Below are 24,203 nucleotides of genomic sequence, written 5' to 3' on the forward strand. Positions count from 1 at the left end.
ATTCTCGCGCAATTTGTCTGCTACCGATGTGCGGATTAGCCGCGACAGCAGCTAAAACACCTACTTGGGCATCATCATTTGTTGCAGGTCGTGGTTGACTTTTCAAATGTGGCTGAACACTTCCTGTTTCCTTAAATAACGTAACTATCCGGGGACCGGTCCGGACACTTGGACGATGTCGTCCAGGATACCGAGCAGCATGCATAGCACACGCCCGTTGGGCATTTTGATCACAATAGCCATACATCAACACGATATCGACCTTTTCCGCAATTGGTAAACGGTCCATTTTAACACGGGTAATGTATCACGAAGCAAATACCGTCCGCACTGGCGGAATGTTACATGATACCACGTACTTATACGTTTGTGACTGTTACAGCGCCATCCATCACAAAGCGAAAAAAGTGGTCCAACTAAAACATTCATATTTCTTTACGTACTACACGAATACGTAATAAAAAATCGGGGTTCCTATTTAAAAAACTCAGTTGATATCCGTTTGAGCTATGGCAGCGCCATCTAGCCGGCCAACCATAGCGCCACCTGATTTCCCACTTCAAGCTAGACGAGTTTCGTTCTTTGTAGTTTTTTCGTTTGATGCTTATTTCGCGAGATATTTGGCCTGGTCACTATCAATGGACCACCCTGTATATTGGACAGATAACGTGCACCATCGAAGACCGACGCAGAGAGAAGCAGAGGAACACTCGATTAATATACCCTAAGAAGTCGAGGCTCGCAGAGCGCTGTTAGTCAGAGAATCATACACTGGAATACGAACGTACCAGCATTTTAGCGCAGACATCCAGATACTGGGACAGTGTCGTTAGTGAAGTAATCGAATTTCGCACCAGGGATAATGTTTTCATACGCCTACAATATCAGCAAGTCTTGGGAGCCAGCACTGGGTTTAATTAGGAAGACACTCAGGAAACACAACGACCTAGCGATCAGGGCGGACAGAGCAACTACGTCGACGCTACAAAAGACGCCGACGCAAACGTCAAAGTCGGCCGCGCACCCTCAGGAGCTCAGTTCGTCAGCACTCCTAACGATAGCGACGTGTATGATCGCCGAAATTCTCTGCCCGTTGGACAGTATGGAGCAGCAGTACACCCGTGAACTGTTCGAGCAACAAATACGCCAGAAGAAACTGAGGAGTCATGCTCTTCAAATTATTCGTAGTCATATTAAAAAAAAAGAAAAAAAAACATGGTTTGTTCAGTGTCATGGTAGATAAAAAAAGTTATGTACATTACCAGTATGTAGAAATATTCACCCCTTTTCATGCTTTCCTGCCGACAACTTTGTTTCAACATCTTAAAAAATTCACGAGATATTTTAGGTTAAAAGCGTATATACATTTAGATTAACATTATGTAGGTTGGTACAACTACAGAATAATAATGACAGATTACTTATCCCAAAGAACTGATGAAGCCAAACTGTGGTTCATTAGAGAATCTAGGCAATGAGAGTTACTATAGCAAAGACGAAGAGCAATAATTTAGAATAACAAATATTGAATAAGTACGAAGGTTCATAGCTTCTTTGTTAACAGATGTATACTGGTCATACTGCACACGTGGTTGGAATACTTCTCCTATGCACGGTCGCAGATGATGCTCTCGCTTTTCTAATGCTGTCCACCCCTTCTCTAAGCAACTTCATCCACCTGGGAACATGCCCTTATGAATTACGTCGTCCTTTAAATATGGAACATCTTGCACCCCTCCTTGATCAAGAACTCAGTTACAGTCCGTAGCTCCTACTGGAGATCAGCCTTTACCTAACAGGAGAGTTAAAGGTTCTGGAGCATCCGCATAAAGGAAGCATCACTCTACATTATAAGTACTGGCCTTAGAGCGTCTTCCCTGCTATAATTCCCTCTGTTCAGTCCGACATAGAATCTGACACTTGTCAACCAGCACATGGAACCTTTCATCCAAAAACTGGAGGACGTTTGGACTACTTGCAGAGTTGGTCAAAACTACCAGTTACTCATTTCTTGACCAGGACGACCTTTCGGGCACAACGCTAAGGTACAGCTCAGCAAAAGCTAACACACTATTGTGACTGCAGTGAAGGACAGGACTTATAGGTCAACTTCCGAGAAGATGGCACTCATCGGTGGTTTGAAAGAGTAAATGTTTTCCTAGTACTCTTTGCAAATATACCTCATGTACCATGTAATACAGATACATCTGAAGTACTTGTTACTGTCGTCGTTTCCTTTGCGAACATAGTTCCTTTGGAAAGCTGGTAGATATAAGACTAGCGATAACTCTGAGAAAGTCTTGCGTAATCGCCTTGCAAGCGCTCCATAAGCACGTACTTCTGTTTATTGATTTAGATAATTAATCAGGAAAAGAAACTATCTTGAATAATTTACGTTACTCTAAAACAATCAAAACACACAGATTCTTGGGAGGGTTTAATAATTTGTAGACAGCAAATGAGGCAAACTACTACTTAAAGTGTGTCTGTTTTGCTGTTCCACATATTCCATCGGTAGGCTCTACGGGGAGCGACCTTTACCCGCACGTTTAATAAAAATAATTACATCGCGTTCATATTAGAACTGAAAAGCGTGATTAAATTTGCTTCACGTGTGCTCATATGAAGAAAGTTTAATAACATACTCCTCAAACCACGGGCTCAATGAATGACGCAGAAACCACTCGCGAACACACACACACACACACACACAGAGTCGAAGCCACTCGTGCGTGTAGAGAGAGAGAGAGAGAGAGAGAGAGAGAGAGAGAGAGAGAGAGAGAGAGATGCGTTGCTGTAAGCAAAATACAACTATCTTTCCTAGTTTCGTCTATGCGTGAAAAGACACAATCTGTTGTAACAGATTTCTGTTATAAAACTGAGGATTGTGTCTAGCTGAGTAGCGGATATTACGTTTAAAATAGTATAATGAATTGCTTCGAACACTGAATACGGTGCAGCCTGAACAAATACCATTAGTACTACTTTTAGCCTAGAAGCTAGACTTTATTACAAACAAGCAATTATAAAACGACACTCATCCTTTGAATAATATCGCTTTATTTGGGTTCTGTACTTGAAAGCAAAAATTACTTATGAAAAATACGCTTAAACCAAAGGGGAAAAAAGAAATTTTTCATGGTTGGTAAACTGCAGATACATATACTGTGGCAGTTTAACGCAAGACATTAGCTATTATATGCAACGTCATTCTAACCACTTTATTTGTTCGATCCAGTTTAGCGGTTCTAATTTTCACAAATACTGTAAAACAAACGGTAAGGCTCCATAGCTTAACACTCTTGTATCCGATATGTTCCTCACAGACGGCAATTACGCGATTACATGCCATTGCAAACATTATACCCAGATTATAAAAACATTTTAGGCCTAAAATTACAAATACGTATATAAAAGAAGTAATATTTTCAAGATTTTCCTGCCTTTAAGCAGTTGCCCAATGATGTAGGCAGCACAGAAGCAGCTGAAAACTGTAAACCCATGTGAGTGAACTCAGTTAATATACAATCGTTTCAAACAATGACGAGAACTCTTCAATTGATCGATCAGTAAAATATTGTGTAGGATCCTATTTGTTACCACATAAGTTTCACCGACTGTGAGTCCTACATTCGTTCTCATGCGTCTACTTTTTAATACTGAAAGAGTTGTTAGCTGGTGGCTGACGCCCTGCTCTGAGCTTCACCTTACATTCGTACAAATAGAAATGCCACGTTACGCCTACAATTTTTGTTATGCTTACTTAATGTGCATGGTGTTTTCTTGGTAAATGTTTTACATTTTCTTGTAACTATACTTTACTAACGTTTTTACTTGTGTGAAGTAACTGTGCAAATTACGTGTTGTGTTGCACTTGGGAAGAACACGGTAAGGCATCTGGCAGAGAACTGGTGTACAGATGGCGTAATGAAAGTGTACTCCAGTTTAATGTTGTACAAGAAAATTTCCAAAGTTTCTGTCTTTGTGACGGCTGGTGACATAAACTGATACTGATTGTAAAAAGCGGCATATTTTCACAATTGGAGCAGGAAGTGAGTACCTGACGTACCGCCGACGAAATTGTTGTTGTTGTTGTTGTTGTCATTGTTGAGTTGGCCTGACTGTAGAGCAGGTCCGCCAACTGTGCACGTGTGTGTGTGTGTGTGTGTGTGTGTGTGTGTGTGTGTGTGTGTGTGTGTGTGTGTGTTGCCTACGAGTGGCACGTGTGAGGAAGTGAGCTCTTAGGTTTAGAGGTTGGTATCTGCTTGTGCGGCGCTCACGTATCTTTGTTTCTCTAGATGCCTCCGCACCCGCAGAGCTGCAAGAGGACCGACTACACATCCCAAAATTGCAATTACACGGACGCAAGTCGTAAGGTGCTTACACACAGCAACGCTGGCAGCGTGCGATGGAGCTGTTTAATCTTTCTTTCCTTATTTTTATTACTACTATTGTTGTTGTTTGTTGTTGTTGTTGTTCTTGGTGTCTGCGTCCTGTGAACGTGAACCTGCAGTCTTTGATTTGTTTTCTTTACTGTTTTCCCCTTTAGTAAGTGGAGATTTGTTACCAGAGCGCTTGATCTAGGCCAGAGCGCTGCCGACGGTCTGTTGACAGCATGGCTTTACCGTTCCAGTAGCTCAGAGGACAGTGTGTTGTACCTGTTTGCATGCCGGACTGGACGTTCAGCGGGTATAAGCTGATCACAGCCCGTCGGTATTCTATCTTTTTTAATATTTGTTATTGTCAACCCCTTCAGTGTTATAGTCGTAGTCTGGGACCATCACCAGCGCAGGCGCCAAAGGATATTCCGTTAAACGTACCTTGTATCAAATGTACACCGTGTTATAACTCTTCCAAACATTCGCAATTCCAATTTTTATACCTCTCTGTCCCTGGGTAAGAACCTCTCTTTCAATTGGTGTAATAACGACATAACAGCGAGTTCTGTGACGAAACGGCAGCTTGTCTACTGCTTGTTTCGTGAGACAAATGAAGTTCTCTGAAGTTACAAGGACGCCTGCGCAGGAGTGAGTCCTATAGGTCAGTTGTAGTGTACGTTGCTGCCCTGGAGCCGCTGATGTCAATATCGCAATTGACGCAGATCTCTTCTTCATTGCTGGCAATACCGTACAATTCTCGTAATAGGAATACTGGCACAGTGAAGACAGTAAAACGTTTTTTAGAAAAGCTTACAGTGTCACTCACAGTATCGGTGCACACAATCACTCCAACCCCCCCCCCCCCCTCCAAATCATCAAGTGTAACCACACTATGTAGATAAGCTCACTGGTCAAAATATTACTCACTCGTTGTGAGAACACACTGGTCGCTTTGGAGCACTGTTGATGTTGCGAAACTGGTAGCAGGCGGCCGTGTTACCCTCTACCCCTGACTTGGCACTGAAGCAGTGTGTACGTGTCAGTCAGCTGTGTGTAGTCAGCGCGGTTAAATGGGTCGTCGTCAAAAAGGAGAGATGGCCATCACCACGTGCCCATCACCACACCGTGAACGCAGTTGCCCCATTTGTTCGTGTATCAACGTGGGCTGTCCAACGTGTATACAGGCAGTGGTACACTACACGCAGCCATGTACCTCGGGCTAAGAACGCTAGTCTTAAAACGATCTTAAATGACACATACTTGAGACGAGTATCACAGTCGGCTTCACACATGACTGGAATTACCGCTCTCGCTAAATACAAGTCCATTTTAACCAACTTCCGAGCGAACTTCACAATGGATATCTGAAGTCGGGAACCTCGCAAAAGGTTCACAGCGACACATAGAGCAGAACGTCTGCAATGGATCAACAACACAGAAACTGGACAGAAAAAATGTTTCAAATGGCTCTGAGCACTATGGGACTTAACTACTGAGGTCATCAGTCCCCTAGAACTTAGAACTACTTAAACCTAACTAATCTAAGGACACCACACACATCCATGCCCGAGGCAGGATTCGAACCTGCGACCGCAGTGGTCGCGCGGTTCCAGACTGTAGCGCCTTGAACCGCTCGGCCACTCAGGCCGAAACTGGACAGAAGGTGATTGGAGCGCTCCAGTGTATAAGGGGCGGTCAAACGAAAACCGAACACCAGATACAACAGGACCATGGAATGGTTTCACTCAAAAGTAATCACCAAAAGCGTTAAGACATTTATTCCTCTGAGTGATGAGACGATCAATTCCAGTTTCGTACAACGTAGTCGGGCGCTGTTGGATCCACAACCGTACCCAATCTTGCACTTCCTCGTCCAACTGAAACCTACGTCCACCCAGTCTTTCTTCAGGTCGCCCCGCAAAGATGTGAAAATCATATGGTGAAAGATCGGAGCCGTAAGGAGGATGTTGGACTGTTTCCGAGTCAAATCACTGAAGCGTAGCTTCTGTCTAATTGGCAGTGTGGTGGCGGGCGTTATCGTGCAAAGGATGATTCCGTCCTACAACATTCCTGCGGATTTTTGCTTTATGGCAAATCACAGTTTCTACGAAGTGTTTTCATAGCACTGCACATTGATTGTGGTTTCATGCTCGAGGAATTCGACGAGCAGAGGGCCCCTTCAGTCAAAGACGATGATCATCGTCACGTTATCGACACTTGTTTGGACAGCTTTGTATGTCTTTGGCTGTCGAGTTGTGGTATGTTTCCACTGTTGGCCCTCGGGCTGACGGAATGTTGTCACAGAGATCATGTTGCTGCCCGACAACGCCTGCCCCCGCTCTGTCAATCGGACAAAGGCTACGTTTCAGCGATTTAGGTTGGAAACACTGTAAGATCTTCAGTACAGCCTGGATCTTTGGCGACTTGAAGAAAGACAGGGTAGACGTGGCTTTCAGTTGAACAATGAAATACAAGAGTGGTTTCAGCTGTGGATCCGTCAGCTGCTGACCTCGTTCTGCGAAACAGGAATAGATCATGTTGTTTCCCAGTTACATATATGTCCTAACGCATGCAGTGATTACTTTTGAATGGTCCAGTTGTGGCGAGTCTTCGCTTTTCATTTGACTGCCCCTCACAATCTGAAGAGTTGTAATTTTGCCTCTTCTCAAATTGTGCAAAGCATCGAGTACAATAACGGCTCAGTGAGGCATTTAACCCACACAGTTTGTGGAGGCTGCAGTTCAGGCCGGAGGAGCTCTGTCGAGTTTTGGGGGTTGCTTCTCGTAGCGTAACTTCGGGCCAGTCAATCAGGTTGCCGTGAACGTTCTCGATGACACAGAGTTTCCTGATGAGTTTGCTGTCGATGTTTTAATGATCTTGTTGTCGACGGAATGTTAAAAACTAATCTCCACTTCATGAGTTTGCTGTGAACACTCCACTCCTGTCTTCGAAGATGACAACAGCCGTGTTCCGACCTTAAGACCATAGAAAATATGTGTGACCGTCTGGAACAGCGTGTGAAACGTAGCAACTAACATTCCCGCAATTAAGTAGTTCTGCATGATGTGATCATCAACGAGCGACTTCAGATGTATGTAGCATATCTGACGAACTCTTCCATACCAATCGAGGACTATGTGGTGTTACATGGTATCATTCTGTTGTCTCCAAGGGGTACTTAATATTTGTCGAGTGTGTTTATTTTGCTTGTTACACTACCCAACTCACCAATCTCTCCGCTACAGTAAATTATGAACTGAATTCTAGAGAGAGAGACGACTCAAAGTGATGGTTATTAACAAAGACTTTTATCAACGCATTCCACGGGTAGATACACTGAAGAACAATTAAAGATTGCTGCTGTTAGAGAGAGAGAGAGAGAGAGAGAGAGAGAGAGAGAGAGAGAAAGGGAGTTACAGACACAGGTATGCTGTCACACTGCAGATAATGAAAGAATAAAAGAGTTCATTGTGTCACATGAACCACATGTGGGTTAACCTTGTTTAACCTTCGACGAAGGACTTTTTTCTTTCCTCTCCCTTTAGCTGTATTCTTTGGCGTCCCGTTACACGCTATCGATTCTGAAGCTAGACTGCTTCAACTACTTGTGCCTCCATGGTCCACATTGATCATTCGAGATCCGCTTGCCTGCCGTGCCTCATACAAATCCTAAGTACCCGCTCCCAGCCTGTATGCGCAGCGTTATTCGTAATTACCTCTGGGGTTTCAGAAAACGACCACAAGACATATTACAAAATAATACGCATCAGCGGACAGAACATCACTCCAAGTTTCGATTCGTAATGCGTCCTGTGGTGTGGATACCCGGGCAGATGTGACAAAAGAATCTACACTGCACAACAGAATTAAAGGATCACTTTCTCGAAACCCCGTAATTGCCACCCACTGGGAAGCTTAAGTTTCAAATTTGGCTCAAAGGTACATACAACTTCCTCCGTACACCCTGTCTCACCCACATCTCATCCCTTCTTTCAACTCCTCTGTGATGGAGGTTGGAACCTCGACTCCCAGCGTTGAAATCATGCTGTTTTCTTATTAGAGGCCGAGGAAAATCTTCTAGACACATCGCGACTCAGAATCGGCAAGAAAAGGCGCAAGGGGTTGTATAAAGGACCTCAATGAAACCGCCCCTTTCCAAGAGGTGTTGATTTCCACACATGTCGCTGTCGAAAACGACGGTTGTCAGTGCGACGAGCAATAGGAACACGTTCCAGACAACCCATGATATTGCTGACACACTCAGACGTTTCAACTCTTGTCTAAGGTCATTGTGGTGCTGCATCTCCTTTAAATATGATCAGAGCCCTTTGGCGTGCAGTGCGATCACAATTTTTGCTCTCATGTGTGGGCTGGAACCACTAGAGACCCTCCAACACCATTCCATGAAATTTGCACGTGATCCGAAGCAGCAGAGGGTGCTTATGCTTTTTGATCCCTCCTATTTTATGTCCTCCTGTGTCGCGAAGACAGGGACAAGCCACATTGACACATGCAAGAATAAAACGGCAAAGGATCCTTCTAAGACTCACCAGTTCGTAAAAACCACCAGTGCCACCAACCCCCTTTGATGAGCACCTTAAAAGTGTACATATACAGACAGAACCCATGACAAGAGTTCCAGGCGCCTGCAGGTAGACTATACTGCTGCTCTTTGTCCACTGCACTGCTGCTCTCGTGCTTGATATGCTGTCTGGAATCGGAGGCTGTCGAAAGGGTTGCCAGTCTGCAAGCGCCTAGGTCCCTAGGACATCGTCACAGGTTCTGTCTGTATGCCAATCAACTTTCTCAAAAACTGTCTCTAAATTTACAAAGGCTATAACGTAGGTTTGTCTTTCCTTAACTTGTCTTCTAATATGAGTTGCAGAGTCAGTATCATCTCGCATTTCCAACGTTTGTCGTGGACCCAAACTGAATTTCCCTGAGGTCGGTTTCTACCAATTTTTCCATTCTTCTTTTAGTAATTTGTCTTAGTATTTCGTAGGCATGACTTATTAAACTGATAGTCCAGTAATATTCACATCTGTCAGAATCTGCCATCTTTGGAATTACCGTAATCACAGCCTTCTTGAAGTGTGAGGGTACTTCGCCTATCTGATGTACCCTGCACACCAGGCAGAATAGTTTTGTCATGGTTGTCTCTCCCAAAAATCTCAATAATTCTGACTGAACCTTATTTACTCCATGGTCCTTGTTTTAATTTAGGTCTTTCAGTGCTCTGTCAAATTCTTCGCGAACTATCATCTCTTCCACCTCATCTTCATCTACTTCCTCTTCCTCTCTTACAATATTACCTTCAATTTAATTTCGCTTATATACCTATTATATATATATATATATATATATATATATATATATATATATATAAACTGGCAGTAAAGCAGTTATATGATGCAAAAAAATGCAGCATGACACAACGATAATTGTAAAAGGAGTATAATCCGCCATTGAGACGTTTTTACCTTTACTTCTAACTAAAGATCATGATTTGTCGCGACTCTCTCTTCCCTAACTTCTGTCCGCCGCTCGTGGTCTCGCGGTACCGTTCTCGCTTTCCGAGCACGGGGTCCCGGGTTCGATTCCCGGCGGGGTCAGGGATTTTCACCTGCCTCGAGATGACTGGGTGTTTGTGTTGTCCTCATCATTTCATCATCATCCAGGAAAGTGGCGAAATTGGACTGAGCAAAGATTGGGTAATTGTACGGGCGCTGATAACCACGCAGTTGAGCGCCCCACAAACCAAACATCATCATCATCATCCCTAACTTCTAACTTGGACGTAACTTGTAATATTAAGAGTCTCGATTTCATAGTACACTGACGGAAAAAATCGCAACACTAAAAAATAGTTAATGTAGAGTAACGAAATTCCAAGCATGCATTTGTCTAGGTAACATATGTAAGTGATTAACATTGTAAGGTCAAAGGTTAATGTAAACACGAAATAAGCAATTGCAAATGTGAAATACTGGTACATAAATAACGGGTGAACCGCCGGACTGTTGTAATCAAGCATGCAGATGTGCATGCATTGTGTTGTACAGGTGCCGGATGTCAGTTTGTGGGATGGAGTTCCCTGTCTGTTGCACTTGGTCAGTCAATACAGGGACTGTTAATGCTATTTGTGGATGATGCTAGAGTTGTCGTCCGATGATGTCCCATATGTGCTCGATTGGAGAAACATCTGGTGACTGAGCAGAGCAAGGCAACGTGTCGACACTCTGTAGAACATGTTGGGTTACAACAGCGGTATGTGGGCGAGCGTTGTCGTGTTGGAAAAAAAACTCTTGTATGCTGTTCATGAATTGCACCATATTAGGTCGAATCATCAGATTGACGTACCAATTTGCAGTCAGGGTGCATGGGATTGCCATGAGGGCGCTCCAACTGTCATAAGAAATCTCACCTCAGACCATAGCTCCAGATGTACGTGCAATGCGGCTAGCAACCAGACAGGTTGGTTGCAGGCCATCAACTGGCCTCCTCCTAACCAAAACACGACCATCACTGACACCGAAGAAGAACTACCTTTCATTAGAAAACATAGCAGACCTCCACCCTGTCCTCCAATGAGCTCTTGCTTGACACCACTGAAGTCGCAGATGGCGATGGTTTGGATCAGTGGAATGCACGTTAAAGGGGGTCTGGCTGGGAGCTGTCCTTGCAGTAAGCGATTTGTAACAGTTCGCTGTGTCACTGTGGTGCCAACTGCTGCTCAGACTGCTGCTGCGGTGTGCCAGAGACATACGTCGAACACGATGGTCTTCCCTCTCAGTAGTGCCAATTTTCCGTCCGGAGCCCGGTCTTGTTGTGACCGTACATAACCTTGACCACCGCTGCCAGCAGTCATGTACAGTGGCTACATTTCTGCCAAGTCTTTCTGTAATATCGCAAAAGGAACATTCAGCTTCTCGTTGTACTATTATATGACCTCGTTCAAACTCAGTTAGGTGTTGACAACGGCATCTTTCTCACCTTAAGACAGTCTTCACTGACATCCAGTGTGCGATTTGTACTTTTACCAGTGGGGTGGGGGGGATGTCTTAGGGGGTTAATAAAATTATATACGTTACTAACTTTGACCGTGGCGTTACCCATGGTTAAACAGTTATTTATAAATAGATGTTAATGCCGAAACTCACTATTCACGCGTATGCGCTATCAGAAAAGCCATCCCTTGTTATATCTTTAAAAGTACATTATAGGTCCAGCTTATTTACAAAATCATCGACATACAGGTATACGAGGGGAATTCAAAAAGTAAAGGCACATTTGTGAAAAGCTGTACTTATTCTGATAGAAAACTGAAACATGCGTTATTTTTCTACGTAACCTCCCTGGACTTCAATGCAGTTTTCCCGACGTTTCACGAGTTTTTTTATTTCATCAGAAAATACGTTCATCAGTTGCATCTGTAACCAATTTTGCACCGCAGCAATGACGTCTTCATCACTTTGAAATCTTCTTCCCTGTAGTGCTTCCGTTAAGGGTCCAAACATGTGGATATCGCTTGGAGCCAGGTCTGGACTGTATGGTGGGTGTTCCAGCACCTCGAATCTCAACTCCTTTATTGCGTCGGCTGTCCGTTTGGCAGAATATGGGCGAGCGTTATCTTGCTGAAGGATGACACCTCTCCACAGTTTTCCACGTCGTTTGGATCTGATTGCAGGTTTTAGTTTCGTACGCAACACATCACATCCACCATGCAATACAGACGTGGCTTAGAAAGCCTCGTTTACGCTGGGGCGAAGTCTTGCAACATTGTGGCATGCTACGGAAATGTGGCGTGCGTCGTCTTGTCATTTAGTTCTATAATAATTCCAATCCCAAAGAAAGCAGGTGTTGACAGATGTGAAAATTATCGAACTATCAGCTTAATAAGTCTTTACAGACGAATGGAAAAACTAGTAGAAGCCGACCTTGGGGAAGATCAGTTTGGATTCCGTAGAAATATAGGAACACGTGAGGCAATATTGACGCTACGACTTATCTTAGAAGCTAGATTAAGGAAAGGCAAACCTACGTTTCTAGCATTTGTAGACTTAGAGAAAGCTTTTGACAATGTTGACTGGAATACTCTCTTTCAAATTCTGAAGGTGGCAGGGGTAAAATACAGGGAGCGAAAGGCTATTTACAACTTGTACAGAAACCAGATGGCAGTTACAAGAGTCGAGGGACATGAAAGGGAAGCAGTGGTTGGGAAGGAAGTGAGACAGGGTTGTAGCCTCTCCTCGATGTTATTCAATCTGTATATTGAGCAAGCAGTGAAGGAAACAAAAGAAAAATTCGGAGTAGGTATTAAAATCCATGGAGAAGAAATAAAAACTTTGAGGTTCACCGATGACATCGTAATTGTGTCAGAGACAGCAAAGGCCTTGGAAGAGCAGTTGAACGGAATGGATAGTGTCTTGAAAGGAGGATATAAGATGAACATCAACAAAAGCAAAACGAGGATAATGGAATGTAGTCGAATTAAGTCGGGTGATGCTGAGGGAATTAGATTAGGAAATGAGACACTTAAAGTAGTAAAGGAGTTTTGCTATTTGAGGAGCAAAATAACTCATGATGGTGGAAGTAGAGAGGATATAAAATGTAGATTGGGAATGGGAAGGAAAGCGTTTCTGAAGAAGAGAAATTTGTTAACATCAAGTGTAGATTTAAATGTCAGGAAGTCGTTTCTGAAAGTATTTGTATGGAGTGTAGCCATGTTTGGAAGTGAAACATGGACGATAAATAGTTTGGACAAGAAGAGAATAGAAGCTTTTGAAATGTGGTGCTACAGAAGAATGCTGAAGATTAGATGGGTAGATCACATAACTAATGAGGAGGTATTGAATAGGATTGGGGAGAAGAGAAATTTGTGGCACAACTTGACTAGTAGAAGGGATCGGTTGGTAGGACATGTTCTGAGGCATCAAGGGATCACCAATTTAGTATTGGAGGGCAGCGTGGAGGGTAAAAATCGTAGAGGGAGACCAAGAGATGAATACACTAAGCAGATTCAGAAGGATGTAGGTTGCAGTAGTTACTGGGAGATGAAGCAGCTTGCACAGGATAGAGTAGCATGGAGAGCTGCATCAAACCAGTCTCTGGACTGAAGACCACAACAACAACAAGCCTACAACACAACACTTTTTCAAAATCAATAACCGAGCATAATAATAGTATTAATAGTAAGACTGTATTAAAAACTTTCAGTGCTCGGCTCCACAAATTTAAATTATATGTAAAGTTTTACTCCAGTGCATGGGAAAGAAACATCCCAGGTCGGGATGCGTAAACTAAAACCAAAGGAGGGGATGGTCTGATGCAGAGGGGGAGAAATGTCCCCCATCCCCCCCTGCAAATAGCACACTGCTGACATCAACACACCATGTCCAATTTCACAGGTAACTAATGCGAAACCTGGATAGACATCATCTTTCAAACTATCAAACACGCCTACCGACTTCCGTTTACGTCACACAACTCCTTCTTCGTGCTGAGATTTTTTTTCCGTCAGTGTATTTCGTTGGTTCTATCCTATTCTCCAAGGACAGATTGTCGGCCAATTTCAGTACAGATTGTCGCTAGGATCGATAGCTTCTCCATAGATAACAACACTGCAATATGCACTGCCAGTTTTCAGGCGCTATTTAGCGATTATGGTGATTACTCCAGGCTTCTCCCTGTGCCTAGCTAATGATTTATCGAGTATCGGCCGCAGGAGAGATAGAATCTGGTAGCTCCAGACCTCAGCTTCGCAGCCGGAGCTAAGAACTACGTTTCGCGTCGATAGCTGAAAACAATTCACTCATTGTACGTACATATATTTTCAACAAAAAAATCACATCTCTGTTATAATCAAATGTTCTAATAAATATGTTTGTCTAGGCGTCTCCACAACCAGCAGTTGGCAAAATAAGTCCTGGTATGAGAAATAAAGCTACAATCAATGGAATGATTAGTTTGAATACTGCAATATTTTGTAATTTGCTAGGCTGCTCTCTCTCTCTCTCTCTCTCTCTCTCTCTCTCACACACACACACACACACACACACATATATATATATATATATATATATATATATATATGACAATTTGAGTCGTGGGGCTGTCGGACGTATGCGGTGGAGCAGAATCTTCGCGAAAACACTATCAGAGCAAACAAGGGCGTAGAAAATTTAAAAGCAGGTAATAGCTATAGGCGTAAGCGTAAGAACCTGTAGTGACACCGTAGCTGATCCTTATAGGTACAAATCCATGTGTAAATTAATTTAGATTTGATTGTACACAGAAAGATGTCATGACGTCAGCGACATATGATAATGACACGCGATACAACTACGCATATTCTGTCTGAATACTCCAGCGTCGCTGCAGCGGCGTCGCATGTAGCACTTATACTCGGCTTCCAGGGCGCAACGACCAGATGCATTTTCCATGTTAATTGTCTATAGTCTAGGATGACAGTCATAGTATGTTTCGATGTTAGAACTTAGTATTATTGTTACAGTTTTCCACAGAGACCCTTCCGGTGAAACTGTGCTAGGTACTTGGTGTTGAAAGGGCCCAACCGCTGGCTTTGACCTGCCTGTCGATACGTTCCGCTGCTCGCTTTTCCTTTGTTTCGCGCCTTAGAACGAGGCGGCAACGAGGCAGCGGTCAGGTCCTTTTGTCGTGAGTAGATACCCGGCTCTGGGACTCGGCAGCATTTGCGAACGGAGTCCCAGACCGGCAGTAGTGTTTTTAACTGCCTGTTTCTCACATCTGTTATGTAAGTTTTTATTTCAGATGAATGGTGAATGTTATTGCTAGAAAAGTGTATGTCAGACGAATTTCAGTGTTAGTTGGAGATCCTGTGATATATGTTCCGCCTGTTTGTGCTGTGACATACCCCTCAGTTGCGCTCTCCGAAGTATGTGTCTTGGTTGTTAGTGCCTGCGGTCTGTGGCGGTTATACTACAATACGGGCACAGACGGCCTACTTTGTGCCGAGTTTGTTGAGTAAATTTTCTTGTAGGTGTCAGTATTGTGACAGTATTGTGAAACCCAACTCGCTTTATTTGTTCATGAGACCCAGAAAATATTAGGTACAGGCTCCCAGGTAGATGCTATTTTTCTTGACTTCCGGAAGGCGTTCGATACAGTTCCGCACTGTCGCCTGATAAACAAAGTAAGAGCCTACGGAATATCAGACCAGCTGTGTGGCTGGATTGAAGAGTTTTTAGCAAACAGAACACAGCATGTTGTTATCAACGGAGAGACGTCTACAGACGTTAAAGTAACCTCTGGCGTGCCACAGGGGAGTGTTATGGGACCATTGCTTTTCACAATATATATAAATGACCTAGTAGATAGTGTCGGAAGTTCCATGCGGCTTTTCGCGGATGATGCTGTAGTATACAGAGAAGTTGCAGCATTAGAAAATTGTAGCGAAATGCAGGAAGATCTGCAGCGGATAGGCACTTGGTGCAGGGAGTGGCAACTGACCCTTAACATAGACAAATGTAATGTATTGCGAATACATAGAAAGAAGGATCCTTTATTGTATGATTATATGATAGCGGAACAAACACTGGTAGCAGTTACTTCTGTAAAATATCTGGGAGTATGCGTGCGGAACGATTTGAAGTGGAATGATCATATAAAATTAATTGTTGGTAAGGCGGGTACCAGGTTGAGATTCATTGGGAGAGTCCTTAGAAAATGTAGTCCATCAACAAAGGAGGTGGCTTACAAAACGCTCGTTCGACCTATGCTTGAGTATTGCTCATCAGTGTGGGATCCGTACCAGATCGGGTTGACGGAGGAGATAGAGAAGATCCAAAGAAGAGCGGCGCGTTTCGTCACAGGGTTATTTGGTAACCGTGATAGCGTTACGGAGATGTTTAACAAACTCAAGTGGCAGACTCTGCAAGAGAGGCGCTCTGCATCCCGGTGTAGCTTGCTCGCCAGGTTTCGAGAGGGTGCGTTTCTGGATGAGGTATCGAATATATTGCTTCCCCCTACTTATACCTCCCGAGGAGATCACGAATGTAAAATTAGAGAGATTAGAGCGCGCACAGAGGCTTTCAGACAGTCGTTCTTCCCGCGAACCATACGCGACTGGAACAGGAAAGGGAGATAATGACAGTGGCACGTAAAGTGCCCTCCGCCACACACCGTTGGGTGGCTTGCGGAGTATAAATGTAGATGTAGATGTAGATGTAGATATTGTTGCTTCTTTAGAATGCAATCTTCGGTATCTAAATGGGGCGGTTGAAGTTTTTCGCACATACAAAATCTGTTAGAGACACAATCACAGAAAAAAAATGCGAGAAATGCAGGTTCTGACCGACATCTCAGTATTCTGTGTTGTTCCTGTCGATTAAATGTCAGTCGTCAACACAGCTACAGCGGAAATAATAAATGTAACGGGCGTATTTAATCTTTCTGAAATTGCGAGAATGCAGCTAATTAGGTTTCGTGGAAATGATGACAAGGAATGTAATCATATATTTTTGTTAATACGAGCTACCCCAGCTTTATTATAAAATGTTGCTGTCTTAAGCGGATCGACACATGGTGACAGCATTTAAATAAATTTCTACAAGCTTCTTCTAGAAAATTTTCAACTGTGTTAACAATATTATAATGACCTAATAAAGCTTTCCAAGGAATATGTAAATGCTGCCTAGAAAGTTCACCATCTCACCGCAAGATGTGCGAAAACAAAAAGAATCACAGTACTACTTATTGTTTGCATTACAGTATACTGCCACTTGAATCCTTTTGCAATTTACATGTATTTTTCATCAGCGTAAACAAACTTAAAGGTAACCATAAAGCCCAAGTGCAAGATTTCAGATATTTTTGTTACGTAGTCCGACATTTTCGCACGTCATCATCAGCAGGAAATATCTCTGTTCTCTTACTTTGTCGGGCAAGATAATAACAAGCCATTGAAATTCGACCAAATTAACTAAGTGCCTACATTAATCCTCCAATACATCATTTGTTTCGGCTTTTTACGTAAAGAAGGTCGTGTAGGAATGGTGCCAGAAGAAAATACAGGCTTCTGTATCATACAGTTTTTCAGTGTTGTCAGACCCAAGAATAATTATTTCTGATATACAGCAAGAATATGCTGCAGAAACTGTCAAACACAATTCTTGAGCAGCGTCCTGACTACCATACTAGCCATAGCACATCACACTCATTTCATGACTGAGATTCATGTCCTGGAAGTCGCAGTGGAGCATCAGAACTCTTTGAGACACACGAGAGTTCAAGAAACGTGAATTACTGTGCCTTCTGGATTAAGTTGTGACGTTGGGACCAAAATCGACGTTACAATAAGCAGTCTGCAGTAGCCCTAGTTATTGAACCCGAAGTGGAAATCCGAATTAGCAAAATATCTGAAATTCCAAAATCACACAACAGCATAGGCAAACTCAAAGGTAACCATAAAGCCCAAGTGCAAGATTTCAGATATTTTTGTTATGTAGTCCGACGTTTTCGCACGTCATCAGCAGCATTGTATAGCTTACATATTTTCCCTCCCTTGTATACAGAGCTTCTTTCTTGGATTATTTATTTTTCGATATCCTCTTGTCTCGACAGTTACCGCCTATATTAGTTTGTGTTCACATTTATAATTCTGTATTAGCATACTATAGTTAAGATTTATTCCATGGTGAACTCGTATGAATCTGTGATCGTAGCCTGACAGACCCTTTTCTCCTCTTTGTATGCAGCTACACTGAAAGATATTTCAATAGACCGTATTTGAAGACACAGCAATTGAAGACTCGACGAACGACGCAGTGCAGTGGCAAGGTGCGGCAAAACTGCTTCAGAGATCGTGTTGTGACAGCAATTCGCGTCTGGTCACTTACGAGTATTTTACTTTTCAAGTGACTTCCCTGATCCGTTTGACACAATGATTCTTCAGAAAACCATGGTCGATCTCTTTCTCTATATACCACTTAGTCTGTGACATTGAATACTGTAGTTTTCCTCTTGCCGTGTTACTTTAAATAGGCAGTTGCACCCTTTTCTTTCAATTCGTGAATGCTCTCTGGCTCAGCTGCGCCGCCGCCTGCACATTCTTGAGCACGAGCTCTCAATTGGGAGCAGAGGCTCCAAGCACGAGCATGAATGAAAACACACAGTAGCATGCCGCCACTCAAGCTATCATTGCACCTGACAGTATCAGCCAGTTAAGAAGAAAGAGCTTTCGTCTTGCGAGACGGTACAATTTCTAGCAAGTAAAGGAATACCTCGGTGTTTTTTTTTTATTTTTTTTATTTGTTTAATATTGAAGTCGGACTGGAGCTTCTTGTATGTATGTACACAGCTTACTGCTTCCGCTTCTTTTCGTATTCGTAATTACTTCTAGCGAGGAATTTAATGTAATACACTCAATAAGGACTTTTTACCGTCTGTCTGCAGAATGAGCACTTATGTAAATAACTTTGTGGCAGAGAAGTAAACAAAGAGAAACCAGAGGAAGCAGTGATCGGAGTTCTGTTGGTATTTAGAATTATTTGTCATGGTATCATCTCCTGCACATGTTACCCTTACGGTCTTTACCATAAATAAAAGTGTGGTGCATATTTATTTAAAAACTGACATCGCAATTTCTACTCAACTGGCCATCCCACACTGCTTGTGTGAGGTGTCGGTCGAGCAGTTTGGCATACCACTAAGATTCTTGAAATCCGATCCGCAGGACCTACAGGGGAAGGAAGCTCCCCATAAGATCATGTAATTTTAAGGGAAACAATGTCGCACACTGGATAACGTCTTAGTAAATAAAAATTGCAAGGATTAACCCAATTAAGCATGAAAGTATGGGTACCACACCTCGCACGGAGGTATTAACGAAGGGATTCATCTAACGACCAAAGGAAACAAGCAGACACTACAACAGTTTGAGCAAACAAAATTATTTATCCACCGAAACAAGCATATAAATATTTAATAAGTGAAAAGAGATTCCAAATACGAGCTATGGCATTGGCGCAAGTTGGTGGACGCATGAAACATAATATGAAACCATATTGCAGCTAAAACAATGACAGTGAAAAGGATTACTGATTTAAAGAAATACACGAAGAGAAGCAAGAACAAACACCAATACAATCGCCAAAACGCATTATGGGTGCATTTAACTAGCTTTGAATATTAAATCTGTATAAAGAAATCCTGAACCAAATTAACTAGCTTTGCACCTCCCCTCACTTCAGTGGCTGCATCGATAGTACATGCTTGCCACGTGGAGTTAATGTGGAAGACGATTAAGGGTTGTAGCTGGAAATTCTGAATCCTGTTCGACCTTGTACTCTGCTCAAAGTCGGAGACATGTCTCTTGTACGGCTGACTAGAGTGATGAGTGTTCTCCATAGCGTATCTGAAATAAGTGCTTCAGACTTTACTCTCCAAAACTTGGCTGGTTCTGCCATCTTCGGAATCTTGCTGGCCAGTTGCAACAGACCTTTGCGAGTTCTGACGAATAATAATTTTATAAGCACGTTAAATAGTTTCCTACTCTCATGGATTTTGTAATGGTTAACCAATGAGATATGGTACGGGAAAGAAGTCATAAAATCTCTCCCGCTACACGACGGATTTCCATCAGTGGCCAACCAAAAGCCTTGCATATATGCACACATGGAAAATTGCCCGTCCCACTGAAACAATTAGTGTGAACCAGTCACAGAACTCCTTACTAGAATCTGAACAAACATTGCTGACAAGACGGCAGCGTGCAGTGGGTGTTTCATGGTCTGAAGCTGTGTATCTTCACCTGGCCTTCATATCTTATCTAGCCAAAATGACTTCTTTTAGCGTCTCAGAAAATGCAGTTCCTTACGAGATGCAGCTCAGCCACTACTACGTTCCTACTGTTCTATACTATTCGGAGATGGCTTTCAGCACCAAACAACTTTACGACAGTCCAGTCCTTCTGAGTTAACCTCCCTGCCATGAGCCAGCTAAAGAAAGACCCCAAGGCTGCAGAAATATCAGGTCTCCCTCACCATATTAACAGAAGAGAAGAAGAAGAAGTGAATACTGTCTGCAATTTCTGTGCAGCGTTAAAGAATTTACTGTACTGACTATTTGGATCTGCATATCCTTATATATAAAATTCTCGCGTCACAGTGTTAGTTGCCATACTCCTCCGAAACGGCTCGATCGATTCTGATGAAATTTTACATGTATATTCGGTAGGTTTGAGAATCGGTCGAAATCTATTTTTCACACCCATAAGTGATAAGGGTGGACCACCCCAAAATTTGTTTTCTTATTTTTTGGACAGAACTTTTTATTTTTTATGATGTGGCATTAAAAAATACACACAACCCTAAATTTTCACCCTTCTACCACCAAACCTATTTTTAATAGCGATTTTAGTAATTTAATAATTTTCAACTCCGGTCGATAACTGATCAATTATCACTTGATGAGTTATCTCCGTCAGGTGTCTACCGGTGATAGTCTTTCACTATTCGATAGATAGGTAACTGAAGAAAACGTACCAAAAGCAACGACTCTTTGAATCGACCTAAGTAGACCGAGAAATTTAACTAGGTATCACTTGTCATTCGCCAAACCGACGTTTAGGCCTAGCGCCCACGCATCGATTTTTATCGTACGGAAATATATCGTACGATCAAATTCTTTTAGTGGAACAAAGAAGTTCCTTTGCTCTCCTTTGTTACTCTAAAAGCATTTTTACGTACTTCATAGAATTTGATGCTGAGAATACGCACTCATTCAGAAGAATCTGCGCCATTCATTCGCTAGACGGATAAACGATACGCACACGGACACTCTTCCTTAAGCATTACACAGAAACGTGTGCTTTAATCAGCAGGTTTCGTTTTCATTAGGCTTCCACAGAACTAAATGAATCGAATGATAAGCCCCAAGTATTCAAATCCAAGTTCAATGGCTTCTGTATGGCACACTCATTCTACTCTGTACTGGTGTTTCTCGCAGTAATCGAGAACTTTTCTCTGTAATGTGTTATTTATTCGTATACAGTACCACTATTTTTTGTTTTACGTTCATAAATTTTCTAATCAGCATTCTGCAAGCTACATACCAAGCAGGCTTGACGAATTAGCTTTAGTTTAAATGGCCCAAGGTAGCTTTATAAATAAATACGCATAAATAAATAAATAAAATATTTCTGAAGATCGTAGCACCCTGGTCTGCATCGAGCCGATGGGTCGCTACTATCCTCTAACGGGATTATCCATTGTACGCCAGAGTATTGGGCGACATTCTCCTGGGGTAGTAGCCTACGGATCGGCTGCAGGATGCTTTATCTGAAAAATGATATCCATCAGTGCTCTGACTTGTACCGGTGAGACTGATCTTTCGTCATAGAATTCTACCAACAACCTCGACATATATATATATATATATATATATATATATATATATATATATATATATATATATATATATAGTGATGTGCATGGATATCGCGATTTCCTCTGGGAATCATACTGCCACCAGATTAGGATCGGACAATACACCACATCAGTGCAGAAATATTAATAACCAAAGGGACGCCTCAGTGGCGTTGCCGCAACACGCGATGCTAGATAAATCAGCTTTCTCTCCTGATGATACAAACAGCAATCTGACGAGGTTTTTAGTCATACAAATTTTCAGTAACGTCCCGAGACACATTGTTTCATTATTCTTGCAGATACAATCATGGCTCTTCCGATATCTCTACCGGTAGCTGACGATAGAATAGAATTTTACGATTCTTTGCCGGGTTAAACCAATATTACTCATGAATCGACATTACAATTATTTGCAAACATCGAAAGTACCATATCCAGATACGAGTATCCAAAAAGACGCTTTGCTGTGCTTAAATCTAACGAAACGACTCGAAAGTGAACAGATTTATATTTCTAAGAACGAAGATTTTGGCCCGTTTTTTCTCGCCAAGAGAACTGTCTCAGGATGCACGTACCGGGATATGTTGAGACATTGACTAAGGTCACATATCAAAATGAGGGGGAATAAAAGGAGTTTATTTTTCAACATCTGTGTTGCCACAATGGCACACATGGGAATAACTAAATTCATATACTTAGGTCGATGAGTTGGTTGCTCACCAGTCTGCAGAGAACTTCTATGGCACATCGTCAATATATCTTTCACTTGCAGCAGTACAGTCAGAGCTAAGCTGGTGGTTTACGATAGGCACAGATAACATCACATGAGACGTTGTTGGGGGAGTTTAATGAGAATTGGACAACCGCCGAGGGCGTCTGTCGTATCACACGTAGAATACATTTGAGGTCAATGGAAAAACTTCAGTTCTCCTAACAGACATTGTGTTCAGATCCTGCACGTATGACTTAATGTTAATGAAAATTTCATTGTCAGCCATTTGATATCCACTGCTAGATAAAGATACAGAGTTTTCCGTGCTTTAAGTATGGTCTTCACAAGCAGCAGAAAGAAAAATCTTAACAGACTAAAGACTGGTAAACTTCCTCGTTCTAGGAAGATTAGCAGTGAACTGCTAAAAGAGGTGCCGGATATCTTAATGGAAGTACTTGCAATAATTTTTATTAAATGTGTAAATGACGAAAATCCTCCCGTTAAATAGAAGACAGTTGTAGCCTCTGTGCTTAAGAAAGGGAACAGGAAGTATTGTAGAAATTGTAGAGGTGTAAAGTGTACGCCCACTTCCAGGACACAAGGAGACATATGCGGGATTAAAGACGGAAACCGGTGTGCTGGCCAGCCTGGATGTGGTCTTCATGCGGTTTTCCACATACATTTAGGTAAATATCGGGTCGGTTCCCACGTTCCGTCTGTTATACGATGAGCAAACACTTCAAAAAACGACGTGGCATTTGACAAAGCAAAATATACTAGACGCAGCAGAAGTAGTACACGGATTGCTCCGGGGGGGGGGGGGGGGGCAGAAGCCAGTCCCGACATGAAATAGCCTCAATACGGGCTCAGTATCTGGCGTAATGGTACGGGGTAGCATCGAGAACATAATGCGATCCTCTCTAAGGCGCATAGCCAATGATTTACACAGCTGTCATATTTCTGACGTATTAAGGGCGGTGGTAGTGCGCTGCCTTCGATGTCTTATAGTGCGTTTAAAATTAGTTGCGACTTTAGACGTTCGGCTTAGCGGCGGGGACGTGACGCCGTTGCCCAGGTAACACTACTGGGGAGCCAGCTTTCCCTACCACGCCGCCAGCAGTTCGGTTGACAAAGCGCCCCTGTTGCCACACCGTGGGTAAACAGTACGACATGGTGTCGCATATCAGGCACCTGCGTACATTACGTCTCGTTTTAAAGTGATATTTTCTGGCGTTGAAGTGCTCTGCAGTCGTCAGGTATTGTGAACGAGTGTTTCGTGTTGGCGTTGCATAAATAACAGCTGCAGTATGTCTGAAAACGCAAGATTCACAATAAAAGTGGACGTTCAGGAACATATTCATTGGCTGTGAAAATCATGTTCTGCAGCAAAATATTCCTCCGAATTCGACAGTAATTATGGACATTGTGCCGTACCACTCTGCTGGTTCAGATAAAGCTACATCAATGCAGTGGATGAGAACGGATATTTGGCTCTGGGTACAAAGAAATGTTCCACAGGACAAAGTTGAACGTAGCATGTATAAGGCGAAATTAATGGAATGCGAAGTGCTGTACAAGCCAAAAGCCCCACGGCTGACGGTAAAGAACATTGTTTAATCAGACTTCGTACGTATCACGCTAATTTAAATCCGACTGAGAATACGCTCAGTGAAGCTAAAATGCTGAAAGAAGAAGCCGTTGGAA

The 24,203-nt window shown here is 42.6% G+C and overlaps 1 protein-coding gene and 1 non-coding gene across 3 annotated transcripts in view; one reads left to right on the forward strand and one right to left on the reverse strand.

The window, feature by feature from the left end:
• LOC126190916 (potassium/sodium hyperpolarization-activated cyclic nucleotide-gated channel 2-like) overlaps positions 1 to 24,203 on the forward strand; it is a 303,831-nt gene that overhangs the window by 106,118 nt on the left and 173,510 nt on the right. The window contains exon 4 of one of the 2 annotated variants that reach the window (XM_049931544.1): positions 4,299 to 4,376. The exons of the other annotated variant lie outside the window; for it this stretch is intronic. Coding sequence (XP_049787501.1) covers positions 4,299 to 4,376 — 78 coding nt within the window. The remainder of the gene's footprint in view (positions 1 to 4,298; positions 4,377 to 24,203) is intronic. 2 annotated transcript variants of the gene reach the window in all.
• On the reverse strand, positions 5,943 to 6,026 carry Trnas-gga (transfer RNA serine (anticodon GGA)). Its single transcript is given in 2 exon segments — positions 5,943 to 5,977; positions 5,987 to 6,026. It is a non-coding gene; the product is annotated as a tRNA-Ser (tRNA).

The sequence above is a fragment of the Schistocerca cancellata genome, chromosome 6 (genome assembly GCF_023864275.1).
Source record: "Schistocerca cancellata isolate TAMUIC-IGC-003103 chromosome 6, iqSchCanc2.1, whole genome shotgun sequence".
Lineage (NCBI taxonomy): Eukaryota > Metazoa > Arthropoda > Insecta > Orthoptera > Acrididae > Schistocerca > Schistocerca cancellata.